Source organism: Cicer arietinum, chromosome 7 (assembly GCF_000331145.2).
Source record: "Cicer arietinum cultivar CDC Frontier isolate Library 1 chromosome 7, Cicar.CDCFrontier_v2.0, whole genome shotgun sequence".
In the NCBI taxonomy this organism is placed as follows: domain Eukaryota; kingdom Viridiplantae; phylum Streptophyta; class Magnoliopsida; order Fabales; family Fabaceae; genus Cicer; species Cicer arietinum.
In genome coordinates, this window is record NC_021166.2 from 60,965,974 (window position 1) to 60,983,560 (window position 17,587).

The following is a 17,587-nucleotide window of genomic DNA, read 5'->3' on the forward strand; positions in this document are numbered from 1 at the left end:
CTTATTCAACAGATTATTAATATACATTTTAATTCATTAAAACATTTTAAATAAACAATTGAATTAAAGGTTTATAGACTAAACATGAATCACATAAACTCTTTTGTGCATACTATTGGTACAATAGTAGCGAAATATTGTCAAATTATTTTTTTATAGATTAATTTAAGTTATTTTCACTAGCTATTCAAATTTTTGAATCAATTTATCTAAAAATATATTATAAATATGTTATAAAACGTTTCAATAAACTCTTTTAGACGTCTACCGAATGCTTATACCAATACCTCTAAGGATTTAGATTCTCCGTAGACTGGAAATGATGCATTCTTGTATTTGGGATATTAAAATTGATTTTTCTTTCAAGCTTACATAATTTAAAAAACACGTAGATTTTATTTTATTTTTAAGTGTAAAACATATTGGAAAATTTTATTTTTAAGCGTATCAACAATAAGAGATCAAATATTCTATGATAATAAGAGATTTTGACATTATCTTTCAAATTAAAACGTATTAAATATATAAGTTACATCTCTTATATATTTACCATTTACTTCATTCATAGTCAGCGTGAAACTTAATCATTTACACTTAAACTCAATAAAATACTAAATTTGATATCTAAATTGTTTAATCTTGATCGAACTAATTCCAATATTTCAAAAATGTGAATCATGTCTTTTTGGACAAATAGAAATTCAAATCTTACAAATAAAAGTAGATAAACGATTATTTTAGTATTTGAAAATATAAAACGCTGTAAATTTGGTAACAAAAAATATAAATTAGTCATCTAATCATTAAAATAGTCATTAAAAAATACAATTTACTATCAAAAAAGTTATCGAAAGATACAATTTACTATTATAAAAGATCTCGAAAGATATAATTTATGTTAAAATAATTCATTAATGTTATAACATAAAAAATAAATTGATTGTGACATTTGAATGATTCCATAACTATTTTAAGATTTTTTTTTTGACCAAAATGACTTAGTATTCTTTTAGGAACTAGTAATCGTGGTTTAGAAAAAAAAAGTATTTATTACGGATTATTATAAAGTGTACCATAGTTTTTCCCTTACGAAAAAGGCCTTTATTATCTTTTTATTTTAATAATAAAAGTTTTAATTAAAAACTTGAATAAAGGGATCAAATTGTCTTTATTTTGGACGAGATGAATATGATTTTTGTTATACACAGGAATCTTCGCACCTTCCTTCCTTTCTTGTTGGTGAATCATCCTCACAAGTCATAAATCATACCCAATTAAAGCGTTCATTGTAGCCGTTACAATTACGCAAACACCTCTCTCGCCCTCTATCTCTCCATGAACTTATTTTTCCAATTTTACCCCTACCGACTAAAAAACGACCTCCATCAACTTTCTCACATCACTATAAATACCACCAACGAACCAAACCATACTTTCCACCATCACAACAATTTTCAGATTCACTCCTCTCTCTTCCGCGCAAAGGTAACGCTTCTCAAAATTTTATTTCGAAATCGCGCTTTCTCTTCCAATTTCGCTTAGATCTCACCGTACTAATCTTCGATCCGTGTTTTCTCTTTATGATTAATTGCTATTTTCTGCCTTCCTTGCGCATTGTTTGATTAATTCACGTGTGAAGAATAAGAAATTTCACTCAATTCAGCGGTTGTAGTTGATTAGGGATTCGTGATCTTGCTCTCAGTTTTGTGATTTTATTTTATTTTTTCATGTTTATGGCATCTGATTGATGAAATAATGTTGTTCTTTTAGTGTTGATTTTTATTTGTATTTTTGTTGAGATTTTCCTGGTTTTAGTGTATGTGATATTGTTCTGGATTTAGATCTGAAGTTTTGATTCCTGATTTGGTTCATAGCATTGCCTCACCTTGGATTCAGTGATAGTTTTAAATTTTAGTGGAGAATTGAGCGAGAGTTTACGTGTCTGTTGGATCTGTTGATTGGTGAATGACATTTTTAAATTAGCTGAATTTGGTGTAACATAATATAGACGATGTATAAGCAGTCTTGGAATAAGATCTAATACATTTTCCATTCCTCTTTTGGCAGCAAAAGTTTATGCATGATGTTATGCAAATAAAGTATGATTGTTCAATAGATTTACTATTTTTATATTCTGCTTCCTTATCAAGTGTGTGGTTCGGCATTAGTGAAATGATTGCTTTAACTTTACTAGCATTTTAGCCTATCAATATGACGATTTTGGGGAATATTTCAATCAGTAATCTGAGGGAATAAATACACATTTAGATAACTTGATTCTTCACTGTACTCTTGGACTCATGATAATGTTTGCTTGGATTTTTTTTACTTGCAGATAAAGGCAGTTTAGTTGCTACTAATGGGAACAGTTGTTGAAGCTTCAAACAAGGTATTCATGGTTGCGTCACACATGGACTTGCTTTTGCTTTTGACTTATTTTGCATTTCAACCAGTTCTTTTGAAAATTTGATTGGACTATTTATTTCTCATGCTTTTTATACAGCTGTACATAATTTGGAGATGCAAACTTTGAAAATATACTTTACCTTGACCATTTTCTGTACAAACAACTGTAGGATGTGCTGGAGCCATATCCAACAATTTTTTTTAAATTTAAATAATATATTTTGGATTCCTGTGTTCAATTGTAGAATTCAAATCGTCATTTTTAATGCAATATTGATTTCAACTGTTTTTCTAATCCTTTATTTGATTGTAGGATACAAATGGTATCAATTTTGATGCAGTGTTAATGTCAGCTGATTGTTTAATCCTTTATTTGTTTGTAGGATACAAATGGAAGCTTCCTAAATACAAATCCTACAGTTGTGTTTGTGTTAGGTGAGCAATGATTAATTGCATTCAAGTAAAGGAATCTCCACATTCATCTTCCCTCTGAATGAGCATTTACTAAAATCCTGATGCATTTGACTATTTCTGTTGAACATATACACTTTATTCATTGCTCCAATTTATTTACAATAAGCAGTTTTGCAGTGATTCTACAGTTATTTTTTTGAGTTTTGCTACCGACAAATGTTTACCTTCTGGACAAGCTGATGAATTTGGAAGTAAATATTCTTTTTTATTATTTAAACACAATTTTTTTATTCCCAAACTTTCAATATAGAAATGGAAAATTCAAAGGAAGTAGTGCACTGTTGAACCTTTTTTTTTTATTTTTTATTTTTTATGTTACATGTATGTTCTAACAATTCCTTTTAATATGGTAAATCATTACCCTAGAGTTGTGGTAGTTTCATGGTGGTTCTGATATAAGTATGTTTGGATAAACAACTAAATTAAACACTTATATTTTAACAAGCAACTGTCTAAAACTATTTCCTAACGAATGATATTAAACTTCACATAGCTATTTCTATAAGCTAGCTTAAAACAGCTTGTGGGCATCTCATAAGCTATTTTCATAAGCCTTCCGAAACACAGAATTGCTAATGTCGTAAGATAAATCTAAATAAACTGTAAATAAACTCTTCCACATGCATCCATAGTTCAAAATGTATTTTAAAATTTACCATCTATCAGCTGTTACTAACTTAAGGTGCATCATTTATTGTTCACATCATTTTTAGTGTTCTTTTCCCCTTTGAAAAGCATGTATTTATTTATCCGTTTGTCTCTATTGTGTTTGTTTTTGAAGTTGTGTGTGGTTTAATTTTTTTCTTTCTAATCTAAATCAAATAACAACAACACAGGTGGCCCGGGCAGTGGAAAAGGTACCCAATGTGCAAACGTTGTCCAAAATTTTGGCTATACTCACCTCAGTGCTGGTGATCTTCTGCGAGCAGAAATCAAATCTGGCTCTGAAAATGGGTACAGATTATTACCTGTTTCACTGACTGTTTATAGTCTCTTTTGCTCTATAAGAAATAGTACATGGCTAGTTTTAATAGATAGTGATAAATATATAACTTCACTGACTGTCATTTTTTATGAAAAAAGTCAATGCCCATGTATCCCATGAGAAATGGGGTAGCACACTCCGCAAAATAATATTTTTTGACCCAATTGTGGGTGCTATGATTCTGAATTGGAAACACTTTCCAATTGCACCTATATAAATTTTCTCTTGCATAGGTTTGTAAATGTAAATAAGTAGTTTATGTTGGCAATATGAAATATAGAATGAGTTATGATGGTAATTTTGTATTAGAAATGTTTTAGGAGGGATGGTAGGGAGGGAGATGGATTCCTTTTAGTTGGGCGGGGATCATGAATAATGATACCCACCTTGTGGATACTCAAACTACACATATTTTTTAGTAAAATATATTTTAAACATTGTGATTTTTTTATCGCCTTGATAGATGACAAGTTTATTTTTTATCACTTCATATTGAATTCTTTTAGTGAATGAACCCATGGCCATAGTGATGAGAATTCTTACATACAATATGTATACTAGTATTAACACCCATGCAACGCACATGGAGCAATTTGTGGAAAAAATAATTATGTTTGATACAATTTACAATTTGTTGTATTTAATTATGTAGTAGATGCAATATTTAATAATAAATCGAAGAACCCTATAGACATACATTAAAATCAAACATAACATCAAAAGACATTGATAATGTATGGCAAAAACGTTAATTCACAATATAGATGTTGATAAACGAGTATTGAAATGTTAAAGAAAAAACCTACTCATAAAAAGCAACAAAATTAAAGCTCAAGACTATACATATCCAACACTTGACGACCTTTTCTAAAAAAGTAACCTTAATAGATAATACCTCGTCTTGAAATATAAGACCCTCTTGAGAATTTTATTTGTCCCTTTTTATACATATCCAACACTTGACGACCTTTTCTAAAAAAGTAACCTTAATAGATAATACCTCGTCTTGAAATATAAGACCCTCTTGAGAATTTTCTTTGTCCCTTTTTATAAAACTCTCTTTGAATTTTCAACTACATTAATTAATTATTTACTAACATACCCCTATTAGCTTGCATCTTATTCTTCAATAAACAATAAATACTATCATAGAAACATTAACTAATTCTCTCTCTTTAAGGGTGAACATGTAAAAACCATATCAATTCTTAACAAATTTAATATTATTATATCCACTTTCTTAATTATCGCGATTTGATCAATTGAGCCTTATATTCATGGATGGTGGTAGTAATTCATAATTGTTTTCCTGTAGATTTTAATCCACGATAAGACAGCCTTGTACTTAATTTGGTTCTAAATGTGAAGATTGTATTGCAAATTGTTTTTGGGAGCTGATGAGTGTGGTTTCATTTGCAACAATGTCATTTGATACTCAAATCAAGTGGCATTAAAGCTTTTCCTGCATTTGATACTTATTATTATTTGTAAGAGTGGGACTTCTTGTCCTCCTTAAACATTTCTCTAACTTATATTGATTTCTTCTCCTGCTAACTTATATAGAAATAAATGGTAAGTTAAAAGGGGTGTAAGGGAAGGGGAGTGTATGCCAAAGTTATAGAAATATAAACTAAAGTTGCTTCCTTTTTTGAAAAAAAAAACAGCTATAGCAAAAATAATTGTTTGTTTCATTTCAACATCTGTGTATTTATTTGTAGTAGTAACATATTTTGTTGTCCAACTTTTGATAATTTGATATGCATATGCATTTAAAATCCACACATTGCTTTGCAGGGGTAAATGGCCCAGGGGTTTGTAAGGACTAGTGTGTATAATATCAAAATATATGTCCCATTGGCTTATGACATAATGTTCATGCTAGATAACCAATACATGTTCGTGTTCTGGGAAATATACAGTCTATTCCTTTCTCCAAACTTTTGATCATTTGATATGCACATGCATTTGAATTTCACACTTAGCATTTTCCGGGGTAAATTTCCCCTGATTTGTAAGGACTAGTCACTAGTGTCTTTAATATTAAAATATATGCCCCGTTGAATTGTCTCACAAAATGTTGATGATAGATAATCAACACATGTCCTTTTATCTAGTACTTCCTCCATTCCACAATGAGTGTCACTTTTGCTTATTTCACACATATTAAGAAAATACTATACTCCCTTCGTCCTTCATTTTAAAACCTTATTTCACTTTTTCTCTGTCCCTTGATATAAGACTTTTTTCAAAATTCCACGTACATTAATGATTTCTTTACAAAAATTCCCTCACTTAACTCACCATTAAAAAAAGTAAATTCTTGTTCTTATGCTATCGATAATTGTGAGGGTATATATGTAAAAGTAACACTTTTTGGACAAATTTATTACTATAACTACTTTTCTTAATATTCGTGAACTTTGTTGGAGGGTCTTATAATAAGGGACAGAGGGAATAAATGAAAAAGAGGGAATAATAATTTATCAAATTACTCTTGTTAAGCATTGGGGTGTGTTCACCACACAATCATAAATGCAAAATGGAATACAATGACCTAAGAGTGATATCAATAGTACTAATTAGAGTCAGAGGGTACATATTGGAAAAAAAGTGATTAATATTGCATTGAAAAATGAAAATTACACTACTTTGTGATAATATATTTTGCCAATGTAACATCATTGTGGGATGGAGGGTCTTATAATAAGGGACAGAGGGAATAAATGAAAAAGAGGGAATAATAATTTACCAAATTACTCTTGTTAAGCATTGGGGTGTGTTCACCACACAATCATAAATGCAAAATGGAATACAATGACCTAAGAGTGATATCAATAGTACTAATTAGAGCCAGAGGGTACATATTGGAAAAAAAGTTATTAATATTGCATTGAAAAATGAAAATTACACTACTTTGTGATAATATATTTTGCCAATGTAACATCATTGTGGGATGGATGCAATATTTTCTTTCACATTTTGCCAAATTCTAGATGTATTTGGTAGAATTTTTATGCATGTGTATACTAGGTTATTGTGCTGTGTCTTCCTTTCCAACATCAACTTCTGAGCGTTGATGTTAGTCGGCCATCTGCATTGAGTTTAAGTTGTCCATATATCTTTTAGCATTTACTCATTTATTTCTGATGTTTAACAGTACAATGATCCAGAATATGATTAAAGAAGGAAAAATTGTTCCGTCTGAGGTAACAATTAAACTTTTGCAACGAGCAATCCAGGAAAATGGCAATGACAAATTTCTTATTGATGGTTTTCCTCGCAATGAGGAAAACCGTGCAGCATTTGAGAAAGTGGTAATTTTTAATTGCTAATATCATGAAATATAACCTTTTCATTTACTGCTGTCTCCAGAATGCGCCCACTTTTAATTTCCAAAATGCATTATGGCTTTGCAGACAGGAATAGAGCCAACATTTGTCCTATATTTTGATTGCCCAGAGGAAGAGATGGAGAGACGACTTCTTAGTAGGAATCAGGTTATACAATATTTATTAAAAAATATGTATGCATTTCCTTACTCTTTTCAGTGTTTAATACTGGATGTCATTGTCAATTATAAAGGGTAGAGAAGACGACAACATCGAAACAATAAGGAAGCGGTTCAAGGTTTTCTTGGAGTCTAGTCTACCTGTGATTAATTATTATGATGCCAAGGGAAAAGTTCGCAAGGTAATTGATAGTTGTGCTTTTACCATGTTTTTGGTAAGTTTCTTGATTGCCTCTTGTACTGAAGGACATAGCATAATATCTGTTTTAGATTGATGCTGCAAGGCCCGTTGAAGATGTATTTGAGTCAGTCAAAGCAATTTTTGGTCCAAAAAATGAGAAGGTAAATCACTATGTTCGCTTTATGTCAAAACTTTATATGTACAAGTTCCATTTTCTGTCAAAGAGAAAATTTGGAAATTAATGTGATTGTTGTTAATATGGGAATGTAATTATCTTGATATTGCAAAATGTTGTATTTATACTAAACTATAAAGTAACTCATACTGTATGGGTCTTTAAAGAAATTTAATTTTATGTACATTATTAATATTTTTTAATTTTCTTGTGAGCATATAAATGCTCAATATGAACTTTTTTCCGTTTACTTCATCAGATTTTTTTTTTTTTTTTACTTTTACAATGCATTATAGATAGATTTAACTTTTTTTAAATAAATATAAGAATAAGATTGAAAAAATAGATAAGAATGTTTACAGACTGCTTGGCATTTTAATTTAAATAGAGATACAAGCATAACAATTTCATTAGAACTTTCCAATAGAATACTAATTGGTGGCTCATGACCTGTGTTTTTCTTACTAACACAACCTGTGCTTTTGAGAAAAGACAAATGAATGTAAATAATAAATGGAACAATCTTGAGGGGCAAACCAGTTGGTTTTCAAGTATGATGATGTCTTTTCTGTTTAAACTACTTTCCTTTGTACAAACTGTCATTACATTTGTATTGGGCCTAGGTTTGTGTATATCAACATACTACCACTAAGTAAAGTTTATAATTTTGAAAATGATTTTGTGAAGTTAAAAAAATTGTGACTCTCCGCTTCAAATTCCTACCATTCTTTCTTTTACTTTTTTTACATCAATGCCATGGCATCATTTTCACTTGTCTGACAAATGTTCCTTAGAAATACAGACCAAAGCACAACCTTTAAATTATATTGATGGAATTTTCACGAGAGAAATGATTTATTATGTTGCAATATCAAATTTAGTATGCCATTTAACTGCAATATTTTTCAGGAAGTAATGTTTATCTGTTGTATTTGCAGGCTGATTGAGTATGCCACCCTTGATTTCATGCTGGATATTTAAGAGGTAAAAGTTGCAATGTGAATTGTAAAAGATCTCATATATATCTTATTTTTGAGTGTGATGCATTTTGCTGTATTTATCGAGTGATGGGAAAAAATTGGTTAGGACGTGGACCACTGGGGAGTCTCTTATTATATTCCAAATTCTGCATAGAAGTTTATATCATTTTAAAATATTATTAGATCTACATATAGTTCTATGCATTAGGCATCGATTCTTTTTGACGTGTATCTTTCGTGACTTTGTCTGGACAAGTTGACACGTTGAACCATCCTATAATAACTTCAGATATACTATTTTGTTGGTCTTGTGTTGTTATTACCGAAAGGTAAAGAATATTCTAATGAGAATGATAAGATAAGATAGCCACACCACTAGGGGTTACTTTCACGTCTTGAATCATCCAAGTGGGGACTATAACTTTGGTATATTACTGGGTGAATTATTTTTGTTCTGAAGTTTAATTATTTAAAGCTACTACTAAGTCTATAAAATAGCAATAATATATTTTAAAACTGTTACTTAGTCAGTTATGTGGTGTTTTTTTTTTCACGAAAGAGATGTGATATTTTACATTGATAATAAATAAACATTATATTTTACTACCAGCAAACTTATTATATTGATTTGTAGTAGGTGTAATGAGAGCGATGTTAAAAAGTGAAAGGAGAAGGATTCAGTAATTTCAGTAATGGATATGACCCGTGCTTTTTATATTTGTTAAAAATATTTAGTTATATATTTAATTTGTAGGTACTCAATGTAAATTTTTTCACTCATGCATTTACATTTCGATCGTTAGATATTATGGAGTTATTTTAGGAATAAATATAATAGTGGTAATATAGTGTGATTTATTAAAAGTGTATAAAAAAAAACAATTATGATTGCCACATATAGTTTAGACTCACACGTTTTAACTTAGAATATAAAGCCTGGACTTCATATAAAGTCTGGACTTCCTTATTCTATGAAATATTTTGAATGCATAGAAATTGATCTCTTTTAATTATTTACCTGTATTTAATTGTTGGCTTTTCCAAAAAAATATTTTTTTACATTGACTACATGACATGGATTTCTTTTGTTTTTTGTTGATACTGATTTATTATTTGTCTCGTTGTTGTTTTTTCAGGTCACATTGTTATTATTGGTTGCTTGTGCTTTTGCCTCACATTTTGTTGCTAGATATAGAAAAATGCATTTTATACCTGAGGTTTTTGCTCCTATATTCTATTGTTGTACCTTATGGACTCATTCATTGATAACAAATAAAGATTTTTTGTGAGTTATGTATGCACGTGGTAAAATGATCATCACATTACCATTAACTTTTAAATATTTGAGGAGACACTCAAATTATAAAAAATGTTGTCTAGAACTTTAACGAAAATTGAGCATCATACATGCTGACTGTGACCCGATGAAAACAAGGGAATATCAGTATCATATGGTTAAAAAAAGCAGCATCAAAATATTGTTTAGTTTTATTTGTATCCTAAAACAGGTTCCATAACAAAAAGATATAAAAAATTTAAGTGCGCGTTCACTCTATAAAAAATCAATTTATATATGTATCTCTAAAAAGAGATATTAGTTTCTATTTTTTCTTTAAAATATAACATGTTACAAGATATTAAAGACTTTTTTTTACAATTAATTGCATTTTCAAAAAATAATGAAAATGAACACTATTTTTGGTAATTCAACATCCCAAGAATAACATTTTATTAAGAACTTTCTTATTAACAAATTAAATTAAACATATAATTTAAAAGATAAAAATAGATAATTTTTTTGCAAAATAAATAACCCTTAATTACATGTTCTGAAAATAAACTTTCTTTTTTACATGCTCAAATGGACCATGGTCCTGTAGTTATTAAATAAACAACTGTACAGAACACAAATGATAAAAAAATATTTCAATTTTGATCAAAATTGAATATTTCGTGGTTCGTGTTGCTGCTGATAACAACTCTTTGAACAATAAACAAATAATAATCAACTAGAAATTGAGAAAACAAAAAATGATTGAACAATAAAATATTTCAATACCTATACGCTACATGCATATAATACAACACTCTGAAGACAATCAAATAGCAACCAAGCTCATCGTACCCAAGAAACTGAGTCAATCTCATCCCTTGCTGCTTTATATAGTTCAAGCCTTTTAAAGCATTGCTGTCTTCTCTCCATCACAGAAGGGTCTTCGTCTAACAACTCTGATAGTTGTTTAGCCTGTGCACCAACATTAATATCAGATAAAATCTCAGGAATATAATGAAATCAACTAGAACAGGTATTATGTGCATAAACGTATGTTTTCATAATTAGCCATTTGCCTTGGCATTTGCGAAGATAAAATTTAAACAAGGTTATAGATTCAAATGTAGACATACATATAATTATTATTGTGGTGAGAAAATGAATAAGTTAACAAATTCTTATTGTGGTGCTAAAGATTTATACCCATGCATATAATTATTTTGCTCGTGCTTACAAAAGATTTACTTACAGCATTGAAAAATTCTGATGGACACTATGGCTATGTATTAAAAATAAAATGATTTTGATGTATTCATTTTAGTTTAGATTAATAAAAATAAAAATTATATGCCACCACTCCTAGTAGAATATCAATTTGAAAGGAAATCTAATGCAAACCCAAGATCTATTGACATTCCATTGTAAAGACACTACATCAGCATACTTTACAAAAATACTGGTTGTAATTTTATTTGACTGTTATGAGAAGTATTCCACTGCTCCAAAAGAAGTATCATGTTTTCATAACCAGAAAAGTTGGAGGTTAAAGATGAATCTGAACTGCAATTGCATAGATAGGGAAATAAAAGTGATTTTTCATTGAGAGAGAAGAGAGTACCTCTTTCTTCCCTATTTGTGTGTAGAAATAGTGTAGCAATGACTGTTTTGCTTCTCTGACCTGGCAATAAACCACAGCCTTCGGAATAGTGATCCTGAGTGTGTCCGACACCATACCAATATAGGATGATACATTTGATGCAATCCTTCTAAAATGCCCATCGCCATATCGATCGTCATTTGAGCCGGCAGCTAGATTAGATGGATTAGTTGGTTGAGCTGGAGTTCCAGCTTTCTCCATTTTTTGAGGAGACTTTCGATTAGATGGATTAGTTGGATGAGCTGGATTTCCAGCTCTCTCCATTTCTTGAGGAAGTCTTCGAAAGAAATCCACAGTAAGATACGAAGATTCCATATCCACAAGCCGAATAGTTGTCTTCTTACTCACTTCTCGGAACCTCTCTAGAGCCTCACTTGTAGCTGCAGATATTTCAGCTTGAAGAGTAGGGAACCGTCTCAGTTCCTGTTCAGAGAAAAAATGTTTTTTTTTACTATTCTATACATTTCAAACTGGGTTACTACAAAATGAATCCCCAAAATTTACCTCTGTTTCACCTATTGATTTCCTCACAAGTTCTTTCAAGACAAAGTGAACCTACATCCAAATCATAAAGATACAGCTTAATACTTCTATTCATGTTAGCTGTAACACAATTACAAAAAAGAAAGCAACTAGGACTGCTTACTGCATCGACTGAAGCTTCAGCTGGGCCTCTAAAGTAACTGAGAGTCCCCTCAATCAGTCGTCGGTATCCTTGCTCTGGGGCAATTAAGTGAGGCTGGTAACCATCTGCCTCTGACACCACTCTCTTCACATTCTGAAGAGAAAGATGTTTTTCAATCGGAAGCTTCCGTAAAGCAGCAGGAAGCTGGTTGTCAAAGACATTATATATTCTATCTCCTCCTGCCCGCCTAAGACAATAAAACAAAAGAGATTGATTGTGTAACCAAAGAGACCTATCAACTTGTCCATCATCACGTAACAAGCTGAGTCGTACAATTTAGTACATGTTTGATGATTATATTATAGTAAAAAGACTGAAATATCAAGTTTGAAGTAAGTGCATTTTTAGCAATAGTTTTCTTTTATTCAAAATAATCACTTTTTTTTCTTTCTTCCAGAAGCTATATCGAGTAGGTGGGAATAAAAAAGCCTTTTTTACCCAAGTATGGACCTAAAGTCAAGTTACAAACAGTAGATTCTGTCAACCCAGAAAATTCATATATAAAATAATAGAGCAAAACTAGAGCATGATAGTATATATTTACCCTCCATCTAAATGCTCTTTGAATACCCGTTCAAATTTGCGGCAAAGTTCAAGGATGGTGTATAGTTGAGCCTAAAAGAGAAAGATACAGTTAAAATATTATTCTGACGGATGTATAGAAAGCCTATACTCTTTCTGAAACAATTACAAATGTAAACCACTCACCCCTGCATCAACAGCAATTGGTCTTCCAAGATGATCCATCTCTGATTCAAGTTCGTCAATGCTTTTATTTATCAAGGATGTTATACTAGGTATCCGTGCCCTAATTACTGACTCCAAGTGCTACAAAATAATCAAACAGCATTAAAACGTTACCCTATTTCATTAAAGGCAAACAACTTTCCATAATACAAACCTGTGAAAGAAGTTTTGCAAGGTATACTGAACCCATTTTACTGGCTAAGTGGCCATAGTCAGGACTGGTCTCAAAATACTCAAGCTCCTTGCGTCTAGCAACAATCATATCAACATTTTTGTTGATATCTGCTTGAGATCGATTTACTATACCAACCCAAGGATGTTGCAGACGATAAGATCTCCCTTCAAGGACCTAAAAGGGAATAAAAATGAGTGAGATGACACACCAATTATACAAGGAATCATGCTAGAGAGAGAGTGGAAGAGATTACATCCAATGCATTAGTTCCTTTGTCCATCAGATCCAGCTTTGTCAGCACTCCAAATGTCCTCTCACCTGGAAAGTTTACAGACAAGGATTTTAGTAACAAACAATGACTCAGACAAAGGTAAAAACCAATTAATCCATGAAACATTAAGTACCTGAGGGATCAACTTCCCTTGAAAGTTTTATAGCATCGGAAGTTGCTATGTCCTGGTTGGCTGGAGATATAGCCAGTATGATACAATTAGGCTGCCAAAAGCATAAATTATTGGTTAAAGCATATATGCATATTGATGGCATCTCTTGTTAATTCATCATTAGTAAGAACTTCAACAAAGAAATAAAATGGTATCCACACCAATAGAAACATAGTAAGGAATTTCGTTTGGAAATAGGCAGTTTATAATTGTAGCCTCAATGCCATAAACATAAATGGAAAGAGCATCAACACCACATGTACTATTTTGAACCATGTCTAGCGATAGATCATTAAATCCAAATCTATCTAAATGGTTTAGGCTATAATTTTCTTTGTTCTCTATATCTTTAACTATTTAATGATTCTCCATTTAATTTACCCTCATTGCTAGTGCTTCTATGAACTATGAGACTTTTCCATCACATACACAAACCATCTAAAATGAGACTCTCCTATATTTTCTATAATAACAAGTGCTATTATCTCAACATTCTTTCCAAGACTTTCAAATTCCATTCCTAATACTAACTTGTCTTGCGTGGCCACTCATCCAACTAATCGTTTTCATTTCTCCAAGATTGCAACACTCTGTACTTTCTTATTGATTCTTTACCATCAAACATTCATTCCCAAATAGCATCAAAATTTTCCTTAAAAAATGATATTATGGTTCATCATCCAATCAAATTATTCAACCAGGAGGATGAGGAAAAATTAAAACAAAATGGACAAACTTCCTTTTACCTTCTCAACATAAGATCGAACCATATTTTCAATATCTTGAACAATACTCTCAGACTGTCCGTCTGAAAATAACAATTGTGAACATTATAATTGAAGGTTATCATATTGTGCAAAATGATTTTTTTTTTAAATTCAAAATAAAACGATTGATAAATTATAATAACATTTGAGTGCAGTTTATACCTATAGCAACTTTAGTCAACCCCGGTAAATCAATCAAAGTTAGATTGACAACTGCACAAAAAAACAAATAAATTGAATTAGAAAACACAAAATATGACAGGTAGACTTCAAATAACAATTGAATTACCAGTCTCGTTTGATCTGTATATAATATGATTATGCACCAAATAAATGCAAAGGACTTGTTTCAAGCAGAAGATTTTGCATTTTCATTTTAAAGAAGTGGATTGTGAATTCCTCAATCATTACAGTGGTCAGCTAATGATTTTTGTGAGGGAGCTTACTTCACCAACAAGCCCACAGTGCAGTAGGTAATTGTTATATTGATTAACACATAACTTGGGCTATTGCAGTTAGTTTACTTAAAAAAATGTAGGAAAATACCACCGCCTCTGTTTTGTACTCCTAACTCTATTTCAATACTAAAATTGCATTTAATTTAAAAAATCCAATGTAAACTATGGAAGTGTCAAACGTGAGTTTACAGCAAATCATTCAATAAAATTTTCAGAAAGAGACAACAATTGAAGCGCACCATCTGGAGAATAAATGCTTAGATGAATTGGAATAGGAGATATTTGCTTTGTCTTTCCCGTTATTCTATCAGTTTCGTCCTGAATTTCCTGGCGTACTACGGCTGCAAAAGGAAAACCAAATTTAAAATGAAGGCACAAACATTACTCATATTTATAAACTACACAGAAAAAAAAAGGATAGAGTAGTAGCATACAAATGATAGTACCAATAAGCCTGACCAGTGATTACTAGTCCATGAATAATGATAAAAAATAAATCACTTGAAAGATTAATGTTGTGATTAAATGGGTCTAACAGAGAAGAGCATCCAATATGCCACCAAAGTTATAGGGGAAACACACACAAACAATTTGAAACATAATTGAGGTAGATAAAAATAATATACAGGTATACAACCAAACAAAATCAAAAGGTTTAGTAAAATGAGCATTCAACTTCAGTTGCAAGCAACCCATTTATAGAGAAAACAAAAAGAAGGGTATCTTATTCTCATAATTAGACAATATGCGATGATGTGTTACAATAAAAGTCTCAACTAACTTTTCGAAAGCATCAACTTATAAAGTACTATTAAACAGCTATTAATGAAAAAAAACAAAGAAAAAACTACAAAAAAAGAAGAAGAAAGGAAACAGAATATAGAGGTAACTAACTAGACTACTATATTACCAAAATCGGTTATCTTTCTCCCTGGTCTGTGAAGAAACTCAGCATACTCATTTGCACCATCTTCTGTCTTATGAAGCTGCAACACCAATGGACGCCTCGTCACAATCCCTGCAATTCAAATTCAAATTCCACTTCAAATTCAATTCACAAACACACAAACTCCCTGTGTAGTACTGACAGATCAGTTTAAAGACATATCCAATGTCCAACACTATAATAATATTGACAAGTGGAGTTAAATTCAATCACTTCTATTCATTGTAGCACCGACACATCTAATCAAAGTCAACTCCCAATGTTTGACAGTCACACAATACCGATACATTTACTACATTCAATTCATTCATTTTCTCATATTATTACAGCTATCAACGTATCATGTTCAGTGTTCAATATGTGCTTCTAGCTTATATTTTTTAAACTATTTGACAGTGTCTACACGTGAGAGTCATGTTTGCATCCTTGTGTGTCGACTTCTTCACAATAGCACACAGCAACTCCAAACCAAAAAATAACTAAAAAGAAACACTCAATAAACCAAAATAAAAAAATTAAATTAAAGATTAGAAAAAGAAAAATATCGAACCTGATCCTCTAGGTAGAAAGTCACGTCCAACGATACTCTCCAAAACCGAAGACTTACCTGAACTCTGTGTTCTCATTTCCAAATATAAATAGTAAATAAATAAACAAATAAAATTCAGAATAAATAATTATTAAAAAGAAAATGAAATTATTCGGTGTTTGGAAGGTTCTGGTAATTTTACCTGACCACCGACGACGGCGACGGAAGGAAGAGCTTCCCAAAGAGAAGAGAAGGTGTTGCTATCGGAACCGCCATAATCACCAAGCTTAGTACAAGCTTGCTGGATTCTGTTCACCAATCCAATCAAGCTCTCCATCGTCGTCATCTCGAAGAAGAAGAAGATGATTTTCAGTATGAACTTTTGAAACCCTAGGTTTTCGCAGAAGATAATTCTGAAGAGAAAACAAATGAGAGAGATTATCGCCTTTTGTACGAGTCAAGTCGTGTGTTCAGACTTCAGGAAGGAGAACGAAGGACCCAAGGAGATATAGCGTCAACTGTATCTTTGAAACGTTGGTTTCAAATATCTGGTTTAAATATATTTTTCTATCATTACATATACTATTTTCATAGCTTATAATACTTTCTTTTATTTATATATCTCTTCTTTTGTTACATCATTTATATTATTCTTTTTCTTTTTTCTCATATCAATTTTAAGTGTGTTAATAAAAACATAGAGAGATAAAAATGTGAGAATTCAACTCTGCGCCAATATGAAAACCCTATTGGTGGACAATATGTAATTGTTTATATATGTTCAGTTCCATGACTTTTCTTCGCTTGAGGGAATTCCAAAACAAACTCTTCTAGATTTTTATGTATTGAAAAACTTGTAATGTTTTGAAATATAAGATAAGATAAAAAAAAAAAGTTGTCAAAAAAGGGAATAAAAAAAAGTATATTAAATGAGTATGTATTGACAGTCATGTAGTAAATAAATACTCCACACTTAATATACTTACCACTTGGTTTTTTCAGGTAGTTTAAAATTTTAAACATTTAAATATAAATATATGTTTTTTTTATTGATAGTAATATCATATTTTATCGTAATGTAAGATGGTAAATATGGTGGAAACATTGATTGTTGGTGTTGTATTTTTAAATATGCGATACTTTTCTTCTTTATATTTATTGAGTGAAATTTTACTATTATAACATATTTTTCTTTTAT

At 30.9% G+C, this 17,587-nt stretch overlaps 2 protein-coding genes across 2 annotated transcripts; one reads left to right on the top strand and one right to left on the bottom strand.

Moving 5' to 3' along the window:
- Positions 1–1,285: 1,285 nt before the first annotated feature.
- Positions 1,286–10,002, top strand: LOC101513002 (UMP-CMP kinase 3-like). The gene is made up of 10 exons (XM_004510087.4): positions 1,286–1,485; positions 2,336–2,389; positions 2,790–2,841; positions 3,717–3,834; positions 7,023–7,179; positions 7,282–7,362; positions 7,448–7,555; positions 7,644–7,715; positions 8,668–8,713; positions 9,846–10,002. The coding sequence occupies exons 2-9, from the start codon at positions 2,360–2,362 to the stop codon at positions 8,674–8,676; spliced, it is 627 nt and encodes a 208-aa protein (XP_004510144.1). The 5' UTR covers positions 1,286–1,485; positions 2,336–2,359; the 3' UTR covers positions 8,677–8,713; positions 9,846–10,002.
- Positions 10,003–10,620: 618 nt separating this feature from the next.
- On the bottom strand, positions 10,621–16,997 carry LOC101512684 (phragmoplastin DRP1E-like). Its single transcript, XM_004510085.4, has 15 exons — positions 16,592–16,997; positions 16,411–16,474; positions 15,825–15,932; positions 15,154–15,255; positions 14,619–14,669; positions 14,436–14,497; positions 13,651–13,741; positions 13,500–13,564; positions 13,226–13,420; positions 13,033–13,152; positions 12,869–12,939; positions 12,286–12,511; positions 12,144–12,194; positions 11,601–12,062; positions 10,621–10,954 (listed from the first exon to the last, which is right to left on the bottom strand). Exons 1-15 carry the CDS (start codon positions 16,733–16,735, stop codon positions 10,826–10,828), a joined length of 1,941 nt encoding a protein of 646 aa, XP_004510142.1. The 5' UTR covers positions 16,736–16,997; the 3' UTR covers positions 10,621–10,825.
- Between the last annotated feature and the right edge of the window lie 590 nt (positions 16,998–17,587).

Bases quoted from the DNA above. Each gene is read 5' to 3' on its own strand.
- LOC101513002 (XM_004510087.4), top strand. From the start codon at position 2,360: ATGGGAACAGTTGTTGAAGCTTCAAACAAG. The intron at 7,363-7,447 runs GTTATACAATAT...TCAATTATAAAG, and splicing joins GACTTCTTAGTAGGAATCAG to GGTAGAGAAGACGACAACAT. The intron at 7,556-7,643 runs GTAATTGATAGT...TATCTGTTTTAG, and splicing joins CCAAGGGAAAAGTTCGCAAG to ATTGATGCTGCAAGGCCCGT.
- LOC101512684 (XM_004510085.4), bottom strand. From the start codon at position 16,735: ATGACGACGATGGAGAGCTTGATTGGATTGGTGAACAGAATCCAGCAA. The intron at 12,940-13,032 runs GTGAGTGGTTTA...TTTCTCTTTTAG, and splicing joins CAATTGCTGTTGATGCAGGG to GCTCAACTATACACCATCCT. The intron at 10,955-11,600 runs GTACTCTCTTCT...GTTGGTGCACAG, and splicing joins CACAAATAGGGAAGAAAGAG to GCTAAACAACTATCAGAGTT.